This window comes from Microtus oregoni, unplaced genomic scaffold (assembly GCF_018167655.1).
Source record: "Microtus oregoni isolate MIOR12 unplaced genomic scaffold, Mior012 000025F_ref0000491, whole genome shotgun sequence".
Lineage (NCBI taxonomy): Eukaryota > Metazoa > Chordata > Mammalia > Rodentia > Cricetidae > Microtus > Microtus oregoni.
This window is the reverse complement of record NW_024543084.1, coordinates 23,791,934-23,819,000: the sequence shown is the minus strand read 5'-3', so window position 1 is coordinate 23,819,000 and position 27,067 is coordinate 23,791,934. Positions and strand designations below refer to the sequence as shown.

Here is a 27,067-nt window from a genome sequence, read left to right as displayed (position 1 = left end):
GAATGTTTTTTTCTGAACCTTTGAAGACTTTTTTTTTTTTTTTTTTTTAATGAGCATTTGTATGTATTTCTGTGTGAGGGTGTTGGTTTCCCTGAAACTGGAGTTACAGACAGATGTGAGCTGCCATGTGGGTGCTGGGAATTTTTTTTTTTTTTTTGAACCAGGGCCCTCTGGAAGAGCAGCCAGTGCTCTTAACTACTGAGCCATCTCTCCAGCCCCACCCCCATCCTGAAGGCTTTCTGTGCAAAATGATCTGTCCTAGGCAACAACATGGATGAAAGATCAGGCTGGAGGATTGATGAAGGATTAGTCCTACAGGAGTGTTGGCCTGCTTGTAAGGGTTATGGGCTCCATTTCATGGTGCTAACAGTCTTGCTGAAGTGATAACTGTGGTCTTGGGTCACACTACAAGCACTGAGTGTTCCTTCACATTGCTGTGCTGAGCAGCAGCACATCCCTCTCCCTGGGCTGCAGGCGGCCAGCACTGGACACAGCTTGAGATCGGGTACCCTTGTGGGACCACTCCTAGCCTGGCCACAGTCAGACATGCTGGGGTATCTGAGGACTCTTGGGATGCCACATGTTTATGTACATACTAATAAGTATCTGGAGTGCATACAATATGTGTTTGTGCATGTTGAGCAAGGCTGGTTAATGTGCCGCTAAGTAGGCTTTCAAGAGCTGAGGATGTAGAAGTATCTGATGTTTCTCTCTGTCCTGTGGAGTCGGATGCTCTTCAGATGTCGGACATCTTCTTGTCACTTTTGGTGTCTAGATGTAGTGAGTGCTCCTTGGTCAGGTTCTGGGAGTCTTCAGGTCATCATTGGAGGCTGACAGGTAGCTGTGGAAGCACCCAGCCTACCCCACGGGACAGAAGCACCTGTGGATCATATGTCTGTTTTTTTTTTTTTTTTTTTTTTTTTTTTTTAAGAGTCTATCTCCTAGTGACTCTTGTCCTCACACACTGGCCAAAGTGCTCACTAGATTTAGAGTGGAGTGCTGTTACTCAACTAGGTAGGTCTAAGAGTTCTGAGGAGGGCACCAGGGCTGACTGTACCCAGTGTAGACTTTGAGGCAGTGACTTTCTTCTGGGACCTCTGTCTTTCCCTCAGGACCTTTCAGTGAGTGGAAGCCATCATGGTTCCTCATCCTCTTGATGTCGGTTCCCCCTCACCCCCATACCTGATAACCATCTTAGGGTTTCACTGGTACACATGATCCCTTCTGAGTTTTAGATACCCTGGAGACATGTCCTGATCTTGTAGCCCAATCTTGCCACAGGGCCTCCATGGGCCATAGACCTCCAGACCCTTGGCTGTAGTACATTGAGGTTTTACTGTCTTCCCAGATGCTCTCAGAGTCATCCCTAGAGCCTTTGGCTGGGCTCTGCACTGGAACTAGGTTAAAGTTTCATTCTTGTCTGAAGTTGAATTTGTAGCACGTCTCTTCCTTATCTGAGGGGCCTCTGCCCTTTAGAGTTCTACGTGTGTGTGAGGTTCAGAGACTTAATTAAACCTTGGGTCCTGGGTTTGGTTTGAATTTGCTGTTTGCATGTCTTTTCTGAACCCTCTGCAGATGTACTCTGGGGTGGGACTGGGAAAGCAGGCTGTTAACCACTCTGTTAGGGGATCCTGGAGCTGCACTGCTGTTTCTGTTCTCTGTGTAGTTTTGTCTGGGAGAAACACTAGCCTAGGTGGCCTGAAGTCTGTGGCTCATCATGGTACACAGTTTTATTTGGATACAGCCATACTCACTGGAGTATGTATAGTCAGGACCTCAGGACAGAGTCCTCTCACAGACACCAGAGGTGCTGGGCTGCTCCTGCAGTCCAGAATAGCTCTCAGTGAAACTTACTTCCAAGTACCCAGCACAGTGCCAGCAGTGCTACTAGTGCTCATGCTCATCCCGTCCTTGGATCCCATAGCCCACCATGACACAAGCTCAGGTCTCCCCAAGGCAAGAGTTAGATTCCCTGTGACATGGGTATGGGACTTAGCTCTTGTAGCCCATTTGTCTTATTAAATAGGTCCCCATGTTTTCTGTCATTTGAGTGGAGTTCTGAAAGGTAGTGTCTTTGACTTTTTTTTGCCCATAGGCCTATGTTTTTCCTGCCTGATTTCACATTGTAAGTGGCTTACACTTTGTGTTTTACAATTTTACATTGTAAGAGGAACACTGTAACTGTAGGTATGCCTCACACACTCAGTGGAGTTGAAATACTTTGTGTTTGCATGTCCCAGTAGAACATGTCCAGCTTGATGTGTGCTCACCCCTAAGGTGTTCCAGGTCCCTAGAACCTGCAGGGATGATTTGAGGTGTGCTTTCTGTGGGACTCTGCCTAGAGCAGTACAGACTGCAGATCTAGTATCCTCCCATTCTCTAGGTTACTCCTACCTACCTCACCCGGCTACATCTCAGGTTTGCTCTTGTAAACTGGGGGATGGTCATCACACTCAACCTTACAGGTGGTTGGTGGAGCTAAACTGGGGATGCTACTGGCTAAGGGCCACTGGTGTTAGGAAGAAAACCCTGACTTCATGTTAACACCAAAGGAAACACTGAGTGGATGAGGCCCAAGGATCCTGTCAGCACCAACCCCAGAGAGAAGACCACATATGCTCATTCATTTAGTACCTTCTGGGCAGTGTGTGTGTGTCTGTGTGTGTGTGTGTCTGTGTGTGTGTGTGTGTGTGTCTGTGTGTGTGTGTGTGTCTGTGTCTGTGTTTTCCCCTTGCCAAGCTAGAGGCACACCAAGGACACAGTCTCTTGCAGAGACAAAGTACATTTGAGTTGCTGTTGCCTACCTTTTTATAAACCACCTTTATGTGAAATCCTTCAGTCACTCTTTGGTGCTGGAGTTTCCCCTGGTCTGACTACCCCATGGCTTCTTGTCAGTGGCCTCTTCACTATCACTACACAGGGAGCCTTTGTTTCATTCAGAGTGGCTGCTCCACCTTCCTGGCGTCATGTGTGTACAGTAGGGGTAAGGCATTGCCTGATTGTGAAGACGTCAGTACAACTGTGGTTTATGTGTCATTTTTTACCATGCAGCAGAGGTTGCTATTGCAGGTCAGTATTGGGGGAAGGAGACAGTGGGAAATTGACCACTAGGCCCACCTAGAATTTGGTACCTATCACCTTATTGAGTAGACACATCTGTCCTCAGCTTGTGAGGCTCTGGGTGTTTGGCATCTGATGAGCCCTAGCATAAGTGAGATATTTGGGTAAGACCATTTGGCAAGGGCCAGTGTGACCCTCCTGTTGCAAGTCACAGGGATTCTGCAGGAGAGGTTCTGGTCTCATCATCTCCTCCTTGGGACTTTGAAGGCCTAGGACAAGCTGTTGGGCTTTCATGATTTCATTTGACTTACTCATTATGTCATATATGTAGGCATGGGCCACAGTATGCATGTATAATTTGGGAGGATTGGTGACTTGGGGCTCAGAGGGGCATTTGTTGCTCTTCAAGAAGATCTGAATTCTGTCCCCACACCCATGTGGTTGCTTACAACCATTCATAGCTCTAGATATCAAGTTCCAAGGTATCTGGCACCTTCATCTGACTTCTCAGGCTGGCACAATACACATACAAACGTATGAGTCAAAACACTCATGTAGATAAAATACTAATTTTTTTAAGTGCCTGACGTAATGGTTCATGCCTTTAATCTCAGCACTCTGTGAGCATAGGAAGATTTATTTCTGAATTCAAGGCCAAACTGGGCTACATAGTTAGAGACCTTGTCTCCAAAAAAAAGTGTGTATAATTACTGTGAACTTTTTACTTTTTGCACTGGAGAGATGGCTTGGTTGTTAAGAATATTGAGAGGATCTGTGTCAGTACCCAGTACCCACATGGCAGCTCACCTGTACCTAAGAATCATTCTCTCTTCTGGCCTCTGAACTTCTAGAGCACTTTACTCACGTGTTCACAGACACACGCCTGTGTATGTAATTAATATAAGGAATAAATCAGTCTCTCTCTCCCTGGCTGTTCTAGAACTTGCTTTGTAGACCAGGCTAGCCTCAAACTCAGAGATCTGCCTGCCTCTGCCTCCAAAGTGCTGGGATTAAAGGTGTGTACCATCATTGCCCAGCTGTAATAAATCTTAAAACATTAAAAACAAACCAAAAAACAAAAACTTAAACTACAGTGTGGCTGCTCTTGGAAGTCCAGTGTTGCAGGAGCACATCTCAGGGCAAGGATGCTGAGCTCTCCAGAGCTTCCCGGTGTCCAGGAAACAGGATCTTACTATATAGCCCTGGTAGCCATGGAACTCACCCTATAGTTCAGGCTGGTCTCACGCTCAAAACAATTCTCCTGCCTCAGTTCTTTTGAGATTGGGATGAGAGACTACTGGTAAGGTAAGCATTTTAAAACTCTGTGTACGTACTATTACTTAGTAACTTGAATTTTTCTCCTTCAATCTGTTTTCATTATCCTACTCCATGTCTTTCCCATATCTTGGTGAGGCGGGGTGGGGAAACGAGCCTCCACTCTGTCCTTTGCTGTGGATCACTTTTTTGTCTCCTACGTTGAATTGGCTCCTTTTTACTTGGCCTCACATAGGCCTGACAGTATTTAAAGACTGAGACTTGGGCTTTTGGGTCTGAATTCCTTCCTGAAGAGTCCCAGCCACTCTCATTTGGATGTGTGGCAGGAAGTGACTGGGGCCCACCCGGGCAGGTCTGAGTGTCTGTTCTGCTTTGGAGGAGAGAGACCTGCCTGTTACAACTTAGCTGTCTTCTCCTCCACCACATGCTTGGGGCATGGCTGTCTAGTGGCTGTGCCATGTGGTCAGAGTGGACAAAGCTCCCAAACCCCAGTTGCTGATAGGGGTGATCTGGTCTCCAGCATGGGTCACAACTCTCTGGAGAGTGCTAGCTGCAGGTCAGGAGGAACTGGCCAGCAGGACTTCTTTGCCTTATGATTGACTCTGTGTGTCCTTGTCCTTGTCATTGTTTGATATGTGCAGCTGCGTTATAAGGCCTGCTTTCTTCCAGATAGGAAGTGATGTCCCTCAGAGTCCTGGGATAGAAGCTGCCCTAAAGGAGGGTTCCACTGCATTAAATTGTAGTCTTAATTTTTCCTTCCCCATTTCCATTGCTTGGGTAGAACCTTATAAACCAGAGTAGCCCCCTTCCCTCATTGGTACTTAGCAAAACTTCAGAGCGCACCAGGGTTTCTCTGTAGCTTTGGAGCCTGTCCTGAAACTACTAGCTCTTGTAGACCAGGCTGGCCTCAAACGCCGGCCAGTTGGTTTTTTAGAGCAAGGCAGACCTCTGTCTTCTGTGTCATCATTCTTTCCCGCTGGAATCCTGTCCCCTCCCCCACAGTCCATCTGGAACATTTCCATCAAGACTGAGTTCTGATGCACTCTTTCCCACCTGGCCTCTGCCTCTCTGCTCACCCTGACCACCCAGACCTGTCACCTGACACCCTTGGCCTTTTCAGTCTTTGCCCAGCTGTGCGTTCCTGTGCATGGGGTAACCTCAGCCCCTAGGATAGCAGCTCCTCTGGTAGAGGGAAGGAGAGGGAAGTGTTTGTTTCTCTCTTCCTCCTCCTCTCCCTTCTTTACTCCCTCCCTCTAAGGTTCTCCAGGTTCCAGACATTAGCTGTCAGTTTTGTCCATGTTCTACCCACTTTTTGCAGCCTTCCATTTATGTCTGGGTTTCACATTTTGGAGTATTGCTGAGGTTGAGCTTCCACAGTCAGGGCAGCAGAGTCTAGCCTGTTGAGTCTTGGCATGATGCTCAGTTTCAGCTTGGAGAAGCTTTTCATTCTTTTACACAATACCCAGAATGTGCACCTGCCGGCCTGGCCCCAAGCCCTTCTCGATTTGCACGGTGTGTTAGTGTGTCAGTTAGACTGTTACTTGTGTCTGTGGATTAGATTAGCAGGGGATGGTCACTGGCCCGCCATCCTTAGCCTGTGTTGGGTATCTTTGCTCTAGATGACTTCTTAGAGGTCCTGGGCCCAGCTGCTGCATTTGACCTTTGGCACTTGACTTAGAGCTGGCTTCTTGCCCAAGGTCCTCCCTTCAGTTGTGTTGTGGCATTTTTACTGAAAGGAAGCAGCCTCTAGGTAGCAGTTAATGGTGTTTGTGCTGCCTCAGGATTGGTATACAACAAGGACTCGAGCCCTTTGTCCAAGGGCTGGCAGAGGCACCTGTGTAGGACTCTTGCTGAGGGAGCCCTTTGCTGTACCCCACCTACCCACTAACCTTCAGGCTCCACTGGTGGTTGCTAGGATTGCTGCATGTGCAGGTATGAGGCCCAGTCCTGGATGTTGGAGAGCAGGGAGACTCTGCCTCTCAGTGTTCTACCCCCCTCCTTGGTAATTGGATGGCCCTTGTGACCTTTGTATCTCTACCCTTAAAGTGACCATCATTTCCTGTGCTGCTGCCATGCAGTCAGTGGCTGGTGAGACCCATTCCCCTCAACAGGCCTGGGGTAGTTACTCTGGGGCAGCATTCTTTTTCCCCCTAGGAATTTTAGAACACATCCTCATTTACCCCTTTCTCTGCCTCTTAGAATGCTTCCTAAGAGGTTAGTTTCTTCCTGTCCACCTTGTGCCTGCAGCACTGTTCCCAAGGAGACCTTGGTTCTGATGACCACAGAATATCAAGGTGGGCTGGATTGGTCACTCCTCAAGGACACAGCTTTGGAGGCTCAGCCCCTAGTGGAAAGGGCACACCTGCTTGGGACCTCTGTGTGGTGCTGTCCCCTCCAGCTCTGCTTGTCTTTCTGGAGGTGGGTAGGCAAATCCCAGGCATCCCCTCTCCTGCCTTCACCCAGCCCATCCTGAGGTCGGCTCAAGGTGGACTCCTTGGATCCTGTTTAAGTTCTGAACAGGTAACTGTCTCTATCTCCATTTGATTGTGTGTGGGGTGTTTTAGAAACATAGAGAACAGTTTCCTCAACTCCTGCTAGACCCTTGCTTTTCCTCAGCCACTTATTTATTTGCTTATTTGTTTATGTGTTTATTTGTGTTAGAGAACTCACTCTTAGACCAGGCTGGCCTCGAACTCACAGAGACCCAATTGCCTCTGCCTCCCGAGTGCTGGGATTAAAGTTGCTCCACCACTGCCTAGCTCCTTAGTGCTTTCTTAGCAACAAGGAAGCGAGACAGTGGGGTGGAAAGGTGGACTTCAGATAGGGTGTCTAGTGTATTCAGATGAACTAAGAGATTCTGAGGCTAAGGCCTGAGGCTGCCCTAGGAAAACCCTGTCTGCCTGCAACAGAGTTGTGGTGGTGGAGTGTGAGGGCAGAGCCAGGCATAGAGCTTCACTCTTGTTGTCTTTTGAAACAGGGTTTCTCTGTGTAGCCCTGACAGTCTTGGAACTCACTCTGTAGATCAGGCTGGCCTTGAACTCACAGAGATCCACCTGCCTCTGCTCCTTGAGTGTGGGGATTAAAGGTGTGTGCCACCACTGCCCTTCAAGCTTCACTCTTGAGAGTCATAATGTTCCCCCAATTCCCATATGCTTTTCTTGTCAGTCCTAGGCTCCCATCTTTCCCTGTCCAGGCCTGGGCGTGCTTGTATCCTGTCTGAGGATGCTGCCAATCTGCCTCCTCACTTGTTCTAGAACACAGCAGCTCTGCTTCAGGCAGCTCCGATACCCCAGGGCAGTGACTTGTTGACTTTCACAGGGAGACCAGACAGATTGTAGCAGGTTTGGCAGGGTTTATTGTGCTGGAGGAACAGTGGGGCTAGAGGTGCTGGTGGGGTGGAAGAGGGGGATGTGCCCTGGTGTCTGGGGGGGGGGGGTGGCGGGGTGCAGGTTGGAGTGACAGGAGAGTTGGGGGCAGATGATCGCAATCCACTCTGGACTGAGTCATGTTAGGGTTAAAGCATCAGCCTTGTCTAGGGGTGCAGAAGAGGAGCTCCTGGGTCCTCAGTCTTCTGAGATGGGGCAGGGAACCTTTTGGGTCTGTGAAGAGGGGGAGAGAGAGATGATACTCTGGTTTGACCATGGGAGCACATCCTTGATATGACGCCACCAGTCTCCCAGAACCTGGAAGGGGCTTCCAGAACTGACTTTGTCCAGGACAGGCCTTCCCTACCATATTTGCCCGTGGGGGAACTGAGGCATCTGGAAGGAGGTACCCTTCCATCAAGGATGTAGAATCAGAGGGTTTTCCATCAAGCTTCCTGGAGGTGTGACCCGAGGTTTTCTGCAGGACTATACTCTGGGTGCCAGATGCCCCATGAAAAAACATTCCTTGGATCCTGCCAAAGCTCAGCCAGATTTTTTTTTTTCCTGTCCTTAGTGAAATCTGGGTTCTCTCTGACTTTACCTAGTCTGGTGTCGTGTAGTGTTAAGACCTGGGTTCTGAGCGGCCCCTTTAAGAACGCCTTGTTCCAGACCCTGCTGTGGAATGCCAGCAAGCTGTCCTCCTGTCTCTGCTAGGGTTAACAACACTTCACTTCAGCTGTGTTGTCTGGAACCGGTTCAGACTGGTTTTCTAGAAAGTGCTTTGTCTCTCTGACTGAATCTTAGGAAGGGTCATGTGGAGCCCAGTGATGTCATGGGATCAAAAACTGACTCAGCGGTTTTGTTTTTTGTTTTCCTTTTTTCTTTAAATCAAGATATGTGTGTGCCACAGGGCCATGGTGGTGGCATGTTGGGATGGACCAGTCTATATTCTGCTCAGTGTATCTCTGCCAAACAAAGAGCTTAATGTGACTCTCACTTCTGGCTCCCTGGAGGGGAGCTCAGGCACACAGCACCTGAGGTTACCTCTGTCCATGTTTCCCATATATCATTGCAATACAGGTGCCAGGCCCCTGGGCTGGTTTTCAGGCCCACAATCGGCACCCTTCTTCCACAGAAGGACCCTGCCCAGTAACAGCTGTTACTGCTTTCCTCCCATTTGAACTCCTTGTCTTCTCAGAAATTGCCACACTCCAGAGGCCTGTGGACCTTCTGCTCAGCCATCCTGAGGGTGTGAAGAAAGTCTAGGAGGGGCTTGTGTGGTCCTGTTCTTTTCCCTTCTCCAACCAGCCTCCTCTGTGAGGAAAACAAAGCCATTCTCCAGACTTTAGGAAGGGTCTGCTTCTCCGTGCCTGGTTCAGATGTTGTGTCCTTCCTTTCACATACAGAATGAGTGAAGAAGCATGTCGAACCCGCAGTCAGAAGCGAGCCCTTGACCCCGACCTCACGGAGGATGATGTGGAGAGCAAGAAAATGAAAATGGAGAGAGCACCATCAGAGCTGACCGTGGACGGAGACACCAGGGTGATGCCTGAGTCAGGTGTAGGCCCAGCCCAGGGGTTGCTGAGGACAACAGAGACCACGGCCACAGGATCAGGCGAAGGGCTGGTAGGAGATGGGCCTGTGGACATGCGCACCTCACACAGGTGAGTGAGAAGAGCCAGTGGACTGGGCTGGAGCCTAGCAGAGGCTAGGTGCAGGGGCAGGGTGTCCCTGAGTCCTAGGCTGGGACGCTGTCAGTGGCAAGTCCTTGAGTCTCCTAAGGAGGAAGTCCCCTGCCACTTCTGGGGTTATAGGAGTACTGGGACATTCCTTTGATGTGAGTGCCCAGGGAGGCCAGGCTTCTGCCGTCTGCCCTGTGGGTTTCTTCTGATCATCACTAATTACTTCAAGGGAACTTTGTAGGTGCTCAGACTTTGTGACACGCACAGGTGAAAGCCTGAAATAAGACTCAACCTCCTACCGTATCTTCACTCGGAAACCTTTTTTCCCAACACCTGCATTACCCTTTCTTCAGAACACTCTAGGATGGAGCTTTTACCCCAGATTACACTGAGGGCACAGCCTCCCACCATGTGATAAACTCCCCTGATCCCCTTTTCTGCCCACTGGGATCCTGTACCTTGAGGATCCCAGCCTGCCTCAACATTTACCCACTGAGGGCCAGCACTGGTGGGGTGCACAGGGATTTCAGTCTTTCAGCAATGTGCGTGTTGGGACCCTGAGGGCTTCCATATTGTCTGGTGCTTCTTAGAACCCGGACAACTTGGAGGTTAGTGGGAAAGTCCAGCCTCCCTTCTATTGAGAACACTTGGTGAATTTGCCAGTAGGAAGGCTTTTTTCATCTGGGCAAATGTGGCAGGATATGCCTCTCTAGGAGCTGCAGACAGGAAGATAAGGAGTCCAGGCAAGTTTATTCTCAGCTGCACATGGAGTTGGAGGCCAGCCTGGGATGCACAGGATCCTGTCTTGCCCACAGCCCTCCACTCCCTGGAAAACTTGTCTCTTTCTGACTGCTTTCTGCTGAGCCTCTTCTAAACCTAAGGGTTTATTTCAAAATTAGTCAAAGTGATAGACTTGGGCTCCTTTTCTCCTTCTGACTTTCTGGGTCCATAGCCTTCTGGTGAGACTTCTGATGGATGAGTTCCCAAAGCCGAGATGGGAGGGAGTAGGTAGGTTCTTTGGGGGTATGCCAGATCTGTTCCATACTTTGTCTACTGTGGCCTGGTCCTCTGTGGGGGTGGCTGGTGAAATCCAAAGTTGAATGTTAAGGAGTGAAAGAGCCCCTCTTGTGTTGTTGAGGCCCAGGGCTATGCCAGGCCTCTGAACCTGGGGCCTCCCTGGGCTGTTGTTTTCTAAACTGTCCCTGAAGCTGCTTAGGATGCAGGGAACATAGGACCCAGATACCCTGGAGTGACCCCCAGGGCTCGAGCTGGTACAGGTGTAAGAGTGGAGAAGAAATCCAACCCTGCAGGTCAGTGGACAGAGTAGGGGCCAGGTCACATGCTCTCCCTGGGCAGAGTATCCAAGCCACATTTCCTGGTGAAATAGTCACGCTGCCTTGCAGGTTGATGAAGTGACAGGAAGTGTGCTCTCAGTGGCAACCTCTGCAGTATGGGGACAGTCTGAAGGGAAGAATCCTGGTTTCTGAGTTTGATCTTCTTTGGGGTGTCTGGCCAGAGTCACCTTTAGTGACTTCCTCCAGCACTGTGTGTATTATGTTAGTGTCAGGCAGGACTTGAGTTCTGTGTAGACTCATGGAGTGAGTGCATCCATCCAGAGTAATGAGGGTGAGGTATTCTTGCTTTGGCCTCACCATACCTGTATGTAGAGAATAATTTATCAGATGCTTACAGACAAAGCTTTGCAGGCTTAGTAGTGTCACTCATTACCTTGTTTAGCTGAAAAAAATACTTTAAGTTGAACATTTCTAGACCAATATGGCTGTTAATTTCCATATAGTGCCAGCTCAGCCTGGTAAACTGACACACTTTTCTGAGGTTGGTAAGACAAAGCTAGTTTCCAAAATTCAAATCGTCCAAGTAAAGATGCATAGGCAGAAGAACGTTTTGCCACAGCTTTCCAGATTCTGCAGTCAGGGGAGCCAAAGAGACTCATCTAAGAGGCGTCCAGGTGGCGCCTCAACTGTGAACTGTGCCAAAAGAAGTGAGTTTTTATTTTTTTCTTTTGGGTCTTACTGGTAGACCTGACTGACCTGGAACTATGGCTGTAGACTAGGCTAGCCTTGAACTCTTAAGAGATCCATCTTCCTGCCTTTGCCTCCCATTGCTGGTTTTAAGATGTGCCTATGTCCTTTAAGTTTTTTTTTTTGTTTGTTTGTTTTTGTTAACTTGTGTTGCGGGGAGGGTGTATGGGAATCAGGGAATCTGTGTGCATGTGGAGGCTAGATGTCAGCTGCAGGTGTCACTCAGGAGCTGTCCACCTCACTTTTTGAAATTCTCTTTTACTGAGTCAAGGCTTGACAGTTTGGTCAGACTGTTAGGAAAGTGAGCCCCAGAGACCCATCTGTCTCTGTCCCCAGTCCTGAAATTACAGGTGCTACCAAGTCCAGCTATGTATGCAGGTACTTGGGTGGAGCCATCTTCCCAGTGCCTGCTCTGTAGATTTGAAAAGTGTGTGCTGCCAGGTCCTTGGTCCATACCAGGACATGAATATGGGTAGTACTGGGGGGGGGGGGCACCACCATTGCTCTCCAAGGATATGTCGTCCCAGAGGTTGGGCAGCTTAGCTTCCAGAAGAGTAGCTTTGTTTGTATGTCTGTCCTCTGTGTCTCCTGGCTTTCATTCCACGCCGTGAGATTCATGTGCACTGCTTCATAGCACAGGCCTTACGGGTTCCATACTAATGACTTGCCAATCACAAATAATGAGTGGGCTGGGGAGGGTGTGGCCTAGTAGTAATACCTTTCTCACTGCTATGACAGAATGCCTGAAGCTGCTGAAGGAGAGAAAAGCTTAGTTGTTGATGGTTTGAGGCTATATCCCATTGTGGCAGGGGAGGGATGTGTTGGGGGGAAAGCTGCTAGTTAGTTCTTTGCCACTTATCCCTGAAATAATCACATGGAAACCACATTATTTAAATCACTGCTTGGATCATTAGCTTTAGCTTCTTACTGGCTAACTCTTACATATTAGTTTAACCCATCTTCACTGATCTGTGTATTGCCACTTGTCAGTGGCTTACCGGCAAAGTTTCAGCATGTCTGACTCTGGTGGAGGCTCCATGACTTCTCTGACTCCACCCTTCTTCCTCCTAGCATACAGTCTAGCTTTCCCCACCTAGTTCTGTTCTTCCCTGCCATAGGCTCAAAGCAGTTCTTTATTCATTATCCAATAAAAGCAACACACAGACAGGGATGGAGGCAGGAGCCTGTGGTAGCTGGTCAATAACAGTGTTTCTGTGATCAAAGAGCAGAGACAGTTGAATACTGCTGGTATGCAAACGTGTCTTCCTTTTTATGCAGAATTGGACTACATTCATTCACAGTGACCTAGAGGTGTGTCTTTTAGATGATTGTAAATTCCATATAACCATTGCAGGTAGAGCCCAGAGCCATGAGTTGAGTGCCCAGCACCAAAAAGAAAAGGGTGTAGGATTTGTGCTTATGCTAAACATATAAGGACTTTGCCTAGGTACTGTGGCGTGCCTGCTTGCAGCGTTCACAGTGAGTCAGCTGTTTTGAATGATGTATAACATAACGTGTTGTATTCTGGGCAAACATTCATACCATGTTACACCAGAGGCTGGAACATCTCAGAACTGGGGAGCAGAGACGGCCTGGGATAACCAGCCACTGGTACCAAGGGTTTTGACTGTATGCTTCTGGAATTTCTTTTTTTCATTATGTGTATGTATGTTTGTCGGTGTGTATGCCCAAGAAGGAGTGTCAGCTTACTGAAGCTGGAATCCCAGCCATCAGTCACATGAACTGCCTCATGTAGGTGCCAGAGATTGAACTCCTGTCCTTTGCAAGAGCAGTATGTACTCTTAACCACTAAGCCATTTCTCCAACCTGCTTCTAGAATTCTAATTGGCTCTTTTTCAAAACTTCTCTTTGTCTCATGCTCCCATCATGGACATTTTGAAGGCTAGGGTAGGATCTGGTGGTGGCAGAGACATGGGATTTCTGTTTTCTTTGAAGGTGGACTGAGATCACAAATTAATGTCTCTGTGAATATGTGTGTGTATCATTGTAGCCAGATGACTTGGAACATGGGTGGCAGATATAGTGGTGGAGTCAGTGCTCTATATCCCTTCTTCTACTCTAAAGTTTTTCTGGCCGTTTCCTAGTGTCTTTTATATTTGTAATAAATTGAGAATAGAGGGAAATTAGGGATTATGACTGAAGAAAGCATCAAATCCCCTTCCCAGAAGGCAGTGTGGGTGGTACAGTGAGACAGAAACTGCACTCCTCAGCCTGCCACTGCTTCTCTTTAAGTGACACCCCATAGGTTCAAGGAAAGAGAAACGGAGCCCTGGGTGAGTTCATGAACGAACAAGTGGTTTGAAGACAGAAACTGTTGTCTTATAGGATTGCCAAGCGAGAGAGGAGCTTTGAGGGTCGGGGTTCTCACTGTGTAGTTGAGGCTGGCCTGCAGCACACAGAGATTCTCTTCCTCTCTGTTTTCTGAATGCTAGGGTTAAAGATGTATGCCAGCCCAATGAGGGATGTTTTATAAGATAAGGAAGAAATCAGTCACCAGCACATGTGCATCTGACCACAGCTCTGGATGCTCAAGCCTAGACCATCAAGATTCATGTTAGAAGTAGATGATTCTTGGACGGGTGAAATGGTTCGGTGGGTAAAAGCACTTGCCACTCAAGCCTGGCAACCTGAGCTTAAATCTGCAGAACCCATATAAAGGTGGAATGAGTGACCAGCTTCACAAAACTCTCCTCTGTCCTCCACATGCACTTCTCCCCGACCGTGCACAAACACAATGGCGGTAATTTTTAAAGAACAGAAGGTTACTGATGTTATGGTTTACTCTCGGTACATGTCACCAAGGTTGACAGATCCACTGTTGACCCATTCGGCCTGACTGACATCTGCATAAGTGTGCATTGAACATTTCTCTGGGTTAGCTGTAATAAAGATGACAGACAATGGTCAGTATTAGTAATGATGTGTGGAAACCAGAGCCTCTTGTATATGCCCCTGGTCAGAGTGTAAAGTAGCACTAGCAACCATTTTTCTCCAACTCTATAGACAAGAAGACATGACTGAGGAAAAATGGAATCCCTTCCCTCCCACAGGGGAACTCAGATGTCCTTATCCCCAGGAGTAGGGTACATGCCATCCCAAAAGGAGATACCCAGGTGTCTGTAAGCAAGTTACTAGTCCCAGGAAGGAAGTAGAGAACATTCTAAGACACAGATGAACTATAGCTGACCATGCTGAAAGGGCCATGGCAGACCCCAGTGACTGACCTTACATAATTAATTTAGATGACATGGCCAAGGAAAGGTATGCACGAGACCCCCTGGGTTCCATCTCCAGCACTAAGAACAAAAGGAGGAAAATGATTAGAGCTAAAGTCCAAAAATGACCCAGTGGATAAAGAAAGGGGCTTGCCACCCTGTCTGATAACCTGTGTCTGAGCTTTAGGATCTGCGCGAAAGGAGAAAACCCCATTCTCACAGGCTGTCCTCTCAACTCCATGTGCAGGCTGTGTCACATGTGTGTCCTAGACACACAAAACACGGTGCAACTTAAAAATTTAGACTAAGATCTGGAAAGGAAGACATGGATGAATAGCTGTGTGGGACCAGGGGGTGGAAGAGCAGTGCAGGGACATCTCTGAATTGTACTTTTTATTGTAGAGTCTCATGTAGTTTAGGCTGCCTCTAAAATCCTTATCCTCCTGCTTCCATCTCCTGAATGCTGAGATTACAGATGAGTGCTTCCACGCTAAATAGTACTGTTAATGACACTGAGTTCTGCCCTCCATGTAGATGTTTTAGAAGCTGATTGCATTTAGCATTCTTGCTCAGTGGCGAAGCCCTCCCTTTTTGTGTACAAGGCCATGTGTTGTTGTTGTTGTTGTTGTTGTTCTTCTTCTTCTTCTTCATATTTATTTATTTATTAAGTATACAATATTCTGTCTGTGTGTATGCCTGCAGGCCAGAAGAGGGCACCAGACCCCATTACAGATGGTTGTGAGCCACCATGTGGTTGCTCGGAATTGAACTCAGGACCTTTGGAAGAGCAGGCAATGCTCTTAACCTCTGAGCCATCTCTCCAGCCCGTGTTCTACTTCTAATACTGAAAAAATAAATAAATGAAAGTTTAAATTCTAGTGCCTATAAACATACTCATGGAAACAGAGTTCACAGAGGTACCCCAGGGTTGTGTGTCTTTTTCTGCAAGACACAATTTCAACCGTGAGATTATGGGCATGTGCTGCCCTCCCTGGCCTGAACCTCTGGCCAAGACTGAGCTGGTGGGGACAGAGGAAGCTGATTGCTGCCCTACACCCAACTCCCCTCCCAGTCTAGATCTTGCTGCTTAGTTCCAGCTGGCCTTGTACTCCTCACCATCCTTCTTCCTCTCCCTCCCCAGGGCTGGGATGATAGGTGGGCCAGCATGCGGGACTTGTTTGAACCTTTTCTGTTTGGCATTATCTCCTTGGACTGCTGCAGGCAGGGTGAGTCCTGTGCACGGTGTTGTTCTTGGATAGGACGGCAATGTTGGCAGTAATGGCTTGCTCAAAGTCAAGACTGTCGCCATGCCTTCATTTACCCTGAGAGGAGACTGCAAGTGTCTGTGTTTGGTCAAGTTGGTCTGCTGGCACCTGCCCTTTAGGTAGCTTGTGTCCCCCATCCTTCCCCACCTCTTCCGTGTGTTGGTGGCTTGTTTCCTGCAGGATGGAGTGAGCATAGGCTGTGGCATCCTTTGAGCCAACGTGGGGGCCCTCAGCCTTTGGGAACTTGAAATGGAGCTGGTAGAGCTGTTTCAGTCTTTGGATTGTGGAGTTCAGATCCCTGGTGTGGCACTGTAGTCTCTAATAAGCCAGGGCACCAGAAGGCAGAAGGGCACTGGTGCCGTGTCCTTCATGACAGGATCGCTGAGAGAACACTGAAAGACAATAGCACATATGTAGAAACCTGTGGCACTGGGGCATAACACACCCACCAGTGCTTCTGTGTCTTCCACAAATGCCAAGTAGCTCTGAGAGTGTGGGTGGCCTTGCCTCCTCTGTGTAGAGATGAGGCAAGCCTCAAAACACATACACAGTTGCAAGACCAGCAGACCAGGTCCCTACTGCAATGCTTTTTACTAGTGGCTGCTTGGGGCAGAGGGTAAAGGTAACTTTGGAATGGCCATCCCATAAAGAGGCCATGCCAGCTATTGATCTGCAAATCACAATGAGGAAAGGACCTGGCATGCTGTATGCCTTTAATACCAGCACTCGAGTTAAGAAGTTAGAGATGAGCCTAATCAACATAAGAGAGTTCCAAGCTAGCTGGGGCTACACAGCGAGACCCTATCTCAAAAAAAAAGAAAAGAGAAAAAGAAGAAAGGGTTAAGGCTAGGGAGATGGTTTGGTAGATAAATCGCTTGCTGCATAAGCTTGAGGACCAAAGTTTGGATTCCTCAACCCATGTGAAAGCTGGGGCAGGACATATGGCTGCCTGTAACTCCAGCACTCAGCAAGCAGAGATGGGCTCTCCACCGCAAGCTGGCTGTCTAGACCAGAAGAGTCTGAGTTGGCAGATAAGGATTTGTTCAGCAAGACATCCTGCAGCAAGTGGAGAATCATTAAGGAAGACACTCTTAAGTAAACTCTAGGCCTTCACATCCGTGTGCATGTATACCACAGCTGCATGAACACCACAGGTGAACATACACAGAGGAAAGGCCTACTCATGCTGTAGGGATGTGGTTGTGTTCTGGAACCCAGCGCCTTTGGGCCTGTGATGAAGCCACATGTGGTGGGAGTGTAGGTAGAGGAAGCTGCCCAGCTCCTGGGGCTGGCAGAAACAGGAGTCCATAGTTGTCTTTGTGGGTACATAACACATGGCTTCTGTTGAATGACTGCCGTCTGGGCAGAGCCTTTTCCTAATTCCGCCCTGTGATGAGTTCTAACAGTCACATGCTCTTGACTCAGCAAGGTAAAAACCGTATCACCCAGAGCCTCCTGAAGAGCCTTCCCCAGTGTCACGCACGCCTACCCTCCCTGTGCTCTGGCGTCTTGGCACAACATTGGTACGTGGTGTTGGTTGAGTTCTACAGCTCCCACTCTTCCTTACATGGGCTCTGATTTGGGCTGCACACTGCTTTGCCTGTCATATGAATGTTTCATGTGGACAGTGACCAGCCTTGCCCTTGCTTCATGCTCAGCAGCTGATGGCAGGCTCCTGAGGTTCGTGCAGAACCTGAAGGCTTCCTTCTCAAAATGTCCAGGTTTTTAGTATATGTGGTAGCTTATTCCTTAGGACTCTGCCACTAGGTCCCTGACCTGCATCTGTGCCAGGTCCCCCTCTGTCACCTTACCCCTCTAATGGAAGCACAAATCTAGATCTGTGAGAGAAAGTTGACTGCCCATAAGCTGTATTTGGCGGTAACCGTACACAAGGTGACAGCTTGGTCATCATCTTCCCCAGAATGCAGACTAGGCCTGTCAGCTGTCTGCTGGAATATATTCCGAATAAACACCTGTGGTCCAAAGTGTTGGGCGATGGCTTAGGATACAGCCTTAGCATATGCATGTGTGGTCCTTGTCCTCGAATTTTTGTTTTTTTCAGGACAGGGTTTCTCTGTGTAGCCCTTGCTGGATCAGGCTGGCCTCGAATTCAGAGATCTGCCTCCCAAGTGCTAGAATTAAAGGTGTGTACCACCACTGCCCAGCCTTTTTTAGACTTGTTTGTATGTGTATGTGCCTGGTGCCCGTGAGGGCCAGAAGAGTATGTCAGATCCCTTGGAACTGGAGATGTGCAGGTGGTTCTTATCTGCCTTGTGGTTGCTGGGTACCCAACCCAGATTCTGTGGAAGATCGAGTACTCCTAACCTCTGAACTGTCTCTCTAGCCCTATCGGTTGCTTTTTTTTTTTAATATTTATTTATTTATTTATTTATTTATTTATTTATTATGTATACAATATTCTGTCTGTGTGTATGTCTGTAGGCCAGAAGAGGGCACCAGACCTCATTCCAGATGGTTGTGAGCCACCATGTGGTTGCCGGGAATTGAACTCAGGACCTTTGGAAGAGCAGGCAATGCTCTTAACCACTGAGCCATCTCTCCAGCCCCCATATCGGTTGCTTTTTAATTGGTAGCTTTTTTCCTGACCCAGTGTCCTGGTAGAAGAGTCTTTAGTATATACAGCAGGGAGAAGCAAGAGTGGGTACCAGGATCTTACAGGATTTGATGGCCCAAGTGCAGCAGAGGGAGTCATACCAGAAGGCCCTGTTCTAGCCTCTGAAAGGGCTCTTTAGGAGAAGAGTGGCAGGCCTTCTGGGAAGGGTTCTGTGTTGTACTTTGATATTGTCAGGAAGATAACTCATGGTGACAGTGAGTCTGTGAAGAGGAGGAGACGGGAGCCCTGTTGTGATTGGTTCCACATGGCCTTGCTTCACGCCTCCTTTTAGAGCCCTGTTGTCTCTGTCTCACCACAGTGCTAAAGGGACAAGTGTGTGAGTTTCTGAAAGTAAGAGATTAGAGAGGGGATATGCTCCAGACATCTGAGGGAGGAAGGACATGCTGAGTTCCCTGAGGCTGAGGTTCAGGCAGGTGTCATGGCAACATGGAAAGCCCTCAGGAGTGGAGACAGGGAGGTGGTGTCTAGTAGCTGGAGAGATGGGAGACATGCTGATGATTGCTGTCTTGTTCACAGTCTTCATTCCCAAGCCATAGGCTGACTGTGTGCTCGTGTTCTGTTTGGAACACTTAGTAGGTTTGCACAGAGAGGCTGCATTAATTAATCTCTGTACTGTTCCAGTTTTAGTGTAAGTGCCACCAAAGCAAGTACTTGAGGCAAGGTTTCATGTAGCTCAGGCTGGCTTTACTATGTAGCCGAGGAGGGCCTTGAACTTGGGATCTGTTTCTATCTACAAAGTGATGGGATAGCAGGTTTGTGTCACTGTATAGCTGTGGCTGGCCTTGGACTCATGGAGATCTGCCTAATTCTACCTCCTGAGTATTAGGATCAAAGGTGTGTACCACCTTGCCTGGCAGTGACTTGCATTTGTAAACACAGCTTTGACAACCAGGGAAAAAGTCACCACAGGTCATGAAATGATAGGATGACAAGACTGGGGAATCCACCCAGTGACCCAGCCCCTTTTCTGGAGCTGAGAGCAGTAGTAGCTGCTCTTCCAGAGGACCAGAGTTAGGCGGTTCACACCTGCTGCTAAGTATGCTTCTAGGGATCTGACGTCTCCAGGCAGCTTGGATTGTGAACTGTGACTGTGGATGTCTAATATAGTAGGAAATTTATAGTTATTAATTGAATTAAAATGACTGTAATAAGCTTCTGAAGTAGCAACATACATGGTGTTTTTATGTTTTTGGCTGGTTGATGGGTTATGTCTCAGTAAGCCCACATGAAGCTGAAAGTTGTTGAATCCTCCCAATAGCCAGAGGTGGGAGGGCTTTGGCACTCGGGGACTGTTGCTGCACTTCCCGATTTTCTGTTATCATAAAGCAAAAATCTTAAGTCAGTGACGACCTCTGTTTAGTAAATCTCTTGGAATACTTGGCTTCTTAGACCCTTTTGTTGTTTCTGTGCTCAGTGGTGGCTGTCAGGACGGAGGTTTGCAATACCGAGGGAAGGACGGTAGTACCTCACAGGTCCTCTGCAGCTGCAGCTCAGATGAGCCTGCCCCATAGGTGTGTGGAATCCACTGCATTCATGCACCTTTTGTTTGTTTTTGAGATGGACTCTTTGTAGTCCAGGCTGCCCTCCGACTCATTGGAATCCTCCTGCCCCAGCTTCTCTCCAGTGCTAGGTGTGAGTCACTATACCTGACTCCAAAGAAATATTTCCTACTGTTAGTTTTTTTAATTTTTATTTTATGTGTATGAGTGTTTTACCTGTGTGTGTATAGTGCACTATGGGTGCCTGGTGCTGAAGGTCAGAAGACAGCACCAGATCCCTAGAACTGGAGTTAACTGCTCTGAGCTTCCATATAAATGCTGGGAACTGAACCCTGGTGCTCTACAAAAGCAGTAAGCGCTCTTAACCTTGTTGATCTGTGTTTTTAGCCCCGTAGGTTAAGTTTCTTGAGAATTTGCAACCCCAATGTGAAGAGAGTGCTGTCGACCTTGGCACAAATAGGAATCAAGCTTCACAGGTGTTAACCATTCCGGATTCTGTTCTCATTGCTTTAGTTATCCCAAAAGTCCGTTTAGTGCTATGGGCCCCCGTGTGGTGTTTAGTCCTCAGCACATCTTCTGCCCCTCAGGATAGTTTTGAGGCACTGATGTGATGATCTATTGATGCTGCCGAGTTTCCCAGCCCCACACAGGCCACATTTCTAAACTTTACTCATCGAAATATTCTATTTAATTGCTGGTCTCAGTACCAGGCATTTTTTTTTTTTTTGCGAAGTTACAGTCTTTGTGTTAACCATTTGGGGAGAAGTGCCTTGGGTATTCAAATCATTAACTTCGCCCTGCTTTCCTCCAGGAAAGTGCACACACCCGCGTCACACGACAGGACTGCTTCATCTGTTTGTCTTCTTTGTCACAGACTCCTGTGGTGAATGGGTTTCTGTTCCACAGATGGAGCCACATGCTGGTGTGCACTGCCTTTCTGTCCACATGCTGGTGTGCACTGCCTCACCTGGGCTGAGCACACCTTGAAGCTCAGATGTCTGAAGGGGTGCACCAAGCAACTGTGCTGGTGCCCATGCTGGCTCCTTGTGGTTTTTTTCCCAGCATGTAGGCCAATTTTGCTCTGCTGGTGAACAAGCTGGCCTCCTCGTTGGAGGTGTGATTACATACACATTTGCTATAGTTCCAGCTTCTACTTTGTGGAGCATTGTATGATGTTCCACTGTCAGGGAGCTCTACCTTGAGTCTCACCCTCTGGTGCTGGGCACCTCCCCCTAACCAAATGTCATCTGGTATTCTGACAGTCAATGGGTGGCCTGTTGTGGGACAAGTTCCTGTTTACTGATGAATTGTGAGGGCTGCATCCCTGTCCTTACCTGTCCCTTTCTTACCTATTTGAAGGTACTGCTGTGGATACTGTCAGCGGTCCAGTGACTTTAGCTCCACAAACGGGACATGATGACCTGAATGACAGTCAGAGCTGACAGTTCGTCGGGACCAGCTTCTCCCTGTGTACAGGCAGAGGGCTGGTCCTATACCATGTGTCCTGGGGCAGTTAGACGTCCCTAGAGCCAGTTGTCTGAAGGCCTGTATGGAAGCTGTGACCTAGGTTGCTCAGGGATTCAACAGTGTGAAACCCTATCAGGTGGTTTGGTTGCCCACATGGCCCAGATTTTCACTTAGACTGTAGATGTCCTGTCGTGAATCGCCAAGGTGCAGCTGTGGACCCCATCCTTCACACTCTCTGCGGGCCTATAAGCCTGAACAGGTGTCCCCCTAGACTGTGTTGGGGGTCTCAGGAGGGCCCCTGTCTAATCCAGGTTACAGGGCTCTGCCCTGTCAGAATTTCTGTCAGGGGAGTCTGGTGTTGCTGAATACTTGTATCTGGCTTTTAGGACATTGGCCTTCCAGTATTGGAGAGGCAGCCTCAAAGTTGACTTTGAGCAGACAGCCCCACCTTTTTTTCTTTTTCTTTTCTTTTTTTTTTTTTTTGTGGTGTTTTTTTTTTGTTTGTGTTTTTTTTTTTGTTTGTTTGTTTTTTGTTTTGCTGTTGTTTTTTGGTCTTTGGTTTTTTGAGATAGGGTTTCTCTGAGTGGTTCTTGCTGTCCTGGAACTCACTGTGTAGACCAGGCTGGCCTTGAACTCAGGTCTACCTACTTCTGCTCAAGTGGATTAATCTGGATTAAAGGGCAGATAACCCCATCTTGTCACTGTGGGAATAGGTCGTTTAGGGCCAGCAAAGTCACCCCTAGGTGAGCATTGGGGCCAGAGCAGCCTCTCCTGCTGTCCCATTGCCTCGGGGCAGTGGGACTCCCGCTCTGCCTAGTGCTGAGACATCTGAGCCTTCGAGACCCTGTAAGAGGAAAGATGGTGTCCTTCAAGAAGCAGAAGTCAGACAGCCTGCTGTCTCTTACTGTGTGGGGCACTCTCCAAAGTCTGAGTCCCATGAGTCTCCAACCTACGGTTTTGTGGGTGCTCTGTGCTGATTCCTGTAGGAGGCAACACTGGGACGGGGGGAGGAGGACAGTCCCCTGACTCTGGGTAGAAGCCCCATGGTCCCTTCAACTCGAGTCTGCTTAGTCTGCTTGAGTCCAGCTCTCCCACTCTGGTGATGGGATCATTTGTTCAGGATCTGCACAAGGCGGCACCCTGATTCTCTTATGCCCTTATTGGGAGCTGAGACTGTGTCACCTATGTGAGAGGGATATATGCTCAGGGTAGGGAATCCCCCTGTGAAAGATGTGCCACCAAGAGAGGGAGGCAGGCAGGTGGGCCGTTGGCCTGTTCAGGGGGCAAGGCAGGCATGCTTTCCTTGGCATGGTGTCAACTGTCTCTGTTCTCACTTACAGATAGATACTAGGTGACTAAGGCCACATTTTCCAAGCAGCCCCTTGGGAAACTGAGGGCCCCCTGCAGGTTATGTGCTGTGGGGCTTATGAATGGACACTGGGCCATTCTGAAGGCCGAGGACTATTGAAGAGTGATCTAGACAAGGCTGACCATGGATAGACTGCAGGTGTAGATGTCAAGCTAAAGCTAGTGTGTTTTGTGGTCCAAGGTTTGGGTGCAGAAAGGTGGGTGGGTGAGTCATGGTTTAGCCATACTGGGCCCCAGTGTTTGGCCCTGAGGAGGACTCGTGATCCTGAGTGAGTTGTCTTTGGACTATAGGCCATGATTAGCTCAGAGCATGTCCTCTCCCACCTCCCTCCCTCCTTCCCCCACCCCCATTAAGAGACCCTTTTGGACAGACTCTGACCTTAGGTGCTGTGTTGTTAGTGCACAGTGTGGGTCCGGGCAACCCTTCTTTGACTTTCTGTAGTTTGAGGTGCATAGGCATGTTTTATGTTTACAGTTGGTGGGACTTATTAGATACGCTTTCCCTTAAATAAGTTTAGGGCCATTATTTTTTTAGTGCTTCCATTCTGTTCCCACCTGTGAATTTGTCGTCTTCTGTGTCCTGTATGTTTTAGTGGGCCATGACCTTAACGACAGAGCCACTGTTTGTCATAGCCAGAATCTGCTCCGACTATACAGTGGGTGCCAAGAGAGCGTAGGTTTAGGAGGATAGGGTCTTCCCTGGGTCCCGGGAAGCCCCATCTGAGAAACCATAGAAGTCCAGTTCCCAGAGGCAGCACTGCATCTCCTTCATCACATCAGCATGGATAGGGACTGAACGCCTCCCCTGGCAAGGTCTACCCCTATTCGAGAGGGATAAGAGCTCAGCCACCCTGCAGGACACTACAGAACTTTGGGTGCTGATGACCAGGCCGCCTGTGTTCAGGGATCTTTGTTGGTGACATAAAGCCAGTTTATCATTGTTTTTCACTGTGTTCTCAACATGGGCCGGCAGGACAGGTTCATACAGTTTCCAGATGAATGTAGTTGTTCCAGACGCTTGGCCATGCAACAGAGGCATCTGCATGCCACTCTCCATGCTCCTCTCACTCTGTTTTCTTCTCCTGCCCATGGGTTTTATAAGTTAAAAGTCTCTCTCCAGTGCCTGTTACTGTTTGATCCATGTGTGCCTGTTCCTAAATTAAAAACTGTCTAGAAAAGTACAGAAAATCTTGAAGGCACTTTTGTTTAAAAAAAAAAAAACAGCTTTGAAAAGTTTTTCAGTTTGGAAATGAGATGGACTTGTGGTTTCCTCTGTATGTGAGAGATGACCACAGGTGATTGACTGTCTAGGACACAGGCACAGTGTCCTGGAGGCTGCACAGGAAGGGCCTTGGGGTAAGTGGAGCCTCCATTTTCGGACAGCACCTGAACCCTTACCTTTCTTCTCAAAATGAAGGCTGTGTGTCACAAACCAGTTAGAACTGCCCGTTGCCATGGTTTTCAAGTTGGAAGGCACAGTTAAAGGGTCACATGATCAAGGAGGGAAATGCCTTTGTCACATGACTTGGGTGGCCTGATTAGCATGGAGGAAGTTCACTCCCTGCTTGCTGCTGCGGCTGGGATGCTTGCTGAGTTACCACTGGCAGTGACATCACCTCTGAGGTGTGTTATTGATTGGGTTAGAGAGCACAATGGTCAGGGCTGTCTGCCAAGGATGGTCTCTGCCTAGCCCCACCCCTCATCCCTCCAGCAAATCTCAAGTTTTATTAGGCGCTCCACCTCAGGAAGATAGAAAAGAACGCGCGCGCGCGCGCGCGCACACACACACACACACACACACACACACACACACACACGCAGTTGACTCTTCGTCATTCTGCATGCTCAGGAAACCCAATCCTGGACTAGAAATCTGTCCTAGGTTCCTCGTAGGCCTGGCTGCTCTGTCCAGTACCACATTCACAGTGCCAGGCTGGGCTTCTGCAGCTGCACAGTGTGCAGTTGATGGTGATGATGCCTGGAATCGGAGCTGCCAGATCACCTTGAAAGCTGATCTTGGGCAGTGTGGGGCCCATGGAACCATCATTGAGGAGAGATAGATACACCTGGAGTATTTGAAGAGACCAGAGGGAGCTGCCCAGGGTCTCAAATTTTATTTAATGATTTATTTATATGCATTGGTGTTTGCCTGCAAGTGTGTCTGTGTGAGGGTTTCAGATCCTCCAGAACTCCAGTTACAGACAGTTATGAACTGTTGTGGGTGCTGGGAATTGAACCTGGGTCCTCTGGAAGAACAGCCAGTGCTCCCTAACCATGAAGCCATTTCTCCAACCCCTTCAGGGTCTCTTTTTAAATGACCAATTTCTGGGCTGCCAAAGCCTGCTATTCTTCAACTATCCCCAGACCCTGTAGACCCCAGGCGTGGGCCTTCAGACTTTGTCCTTATCCCTGGCCTGACAATTTGGCAGCCACACCAGTGTTTATGTAGCTGCCATGTGCCTCTGAGTGGAACCAGAAAGCCAGAGCCACATCTGGCTGGTCAGACTGTCTGCCTTCCTGAGGGCTGTTGGGTCCAGAGGTTCTTTTCTCAGTGACTCACCTCACTCTCTAGCACAAACCACCGAAACAGCTTTGTGCTATGACTTCCAGTTAACTTTATCTGTGCTGTTTGTCTCTTGTGTCACAGTGCCACCTAGTGGACATGTCCGGAGCTGCTTTTCCACAAGCAAGATGGGAGATGGGTCCTCGAAGGGTGTTGGGGTACACACCCAGGGACAGTACCCTCTATGCACAGTACTTTCTTTAGAAATTGCTGCCCCTACCCCTGTGCTGCAACAGAACACATTTAGCCCTGAGACTTTAGAAATAAATGTGTATGCCCTCTAACACCGGTTATAAAGAGGGAAAGTCCAGCGTCAGAGTGGTCCTGTGTGGATTAACTGACATGGGCTTGCTGGGCCAGCAGCTCAGAGATTGGTCCTTAGCCAGTGTTGAAAGAGTGCTCGATGGAACTCTGGTAACTGGCAGCCTGTGCCTCCCCACACACTCCTCCCCAGGAGCTGTGTTTGGCTGTTTGTTCACAGGTAAAGTGAGCTTCCTCTGAACCTGAGCAATGTACAGGGTTGGGGGCAGAGGGCAGACTGTAGTGAGTAGGACTGCATTGGGGTCCTCAGACCTTGAGACCCGTAGTCACTGTAGCCACTTGCTGTTGACAGTAGTTTCTGTCCCGCCTGGTCCTGCAGTCATTCAGTCCCAAAGAAACACACAGAGGTCTACTACATTAATTATAAACTGGTTGGCCAATTAGCTCAGGCTTCTTATTAACTCATTCTTACATCTTACAACTTAACACATAATTCTTGTCTGTGTTAGTCAGGTGGCTTGGTACCTTTTATCAGCAAGGCATTGTCATCTTGCTTCCTCTGCTTCTGGGTGATGACTGCAGACTGAATCTTTCCTCTTCCCAGAATTCTCCTGTTCTCATTGCTCCACCTCTACTTCCTGCCTGGTCTCCCTGCCTATACTTCCTGCCTGGCTACTGGCCAATCAGCATTTTATTAAACAAGTACAAGAAACAAATCTTTACAGGGTAAAACCATTGTCCCACAGCAACATACTATGTGTTTCCTAGGTAGGCTGTCCCACAGATGGCCCCAGGTTCCCTTGTGAGGTGAAATTCAAAGGCCAACAGCATGCCATTGAGCTGTTTGGGTTTCTGGGGGCTATATGTGGGACTGGGTTAAGGGGGGGGGGACTTCCTTTTGGGTGGTTCCCAGTGGGAGCCCTTGGCTTTGGAGTGTTCATGTCTCATCCTGCTCAGCACTCAGCTCTGTGGCTCAGTGTGTTTACCCGTGATCTAGTGCCACAGTAGATTAACACTTTCTACATTACCCATGATATATCAGGTACACACAGACAGGGTACATGCTCTGGAATGGATGGCCCCAGTGACCGGTGAGAACATCCATGATACAGATAGCAAGTCAGCTGGGGACAATAGGGCACCTGGAGGAGGCCAGCAGGGGCCAAGTGCACTCTGCTATGCTAACCCCTGTTACCTCTGTCTGACAGTGACATTAAATCTGAGAAGAGACCTCCCTCACCTGATGTGATCGTGCTCTCTGACAGTGAGCAGCCATCAAGCCCAAGGGTGAATGGGTTGACCACAGCATCCTTGAAGGATACCAGCACTGAGGCGCTCCTGGTGAGCCT

The 27,067-nt window shown here is 48.6% G+C and overlaps 1 protein-coding gene across 5 annotated transcripts in view; it reads left to right on the top strand.

Annotated features, from left to right (window-relative positions):
• Window positions 1-27,067, top strand: part of Gatad2a (GATA zinc finger domain containing 2A) — an 88,137-nt gene that overhangs the window by 51,128 nt on the left and 9,942 nt on the right. For all 5 annotated transcript variants that reach the window (XM_041674946.1, XM_041674944.1, XM_041674947.1 and 2 more), the window contains 2 exons: window positions 9,107-9,364; window positions 26,927-27,059. In XM_041674946.1, coding sequence (XP_041530880.1) covers window positions 9,108-9,364; window positions 26,927-27,059 — 390 coding nt within the window. In that variant the 5' untranslated portion in view covers window position 9,107. The remainder of the gene's footprint in view (window positions 1-9,106; window positions 9,365-26,926; window positions 27,060-27,067) is intronic.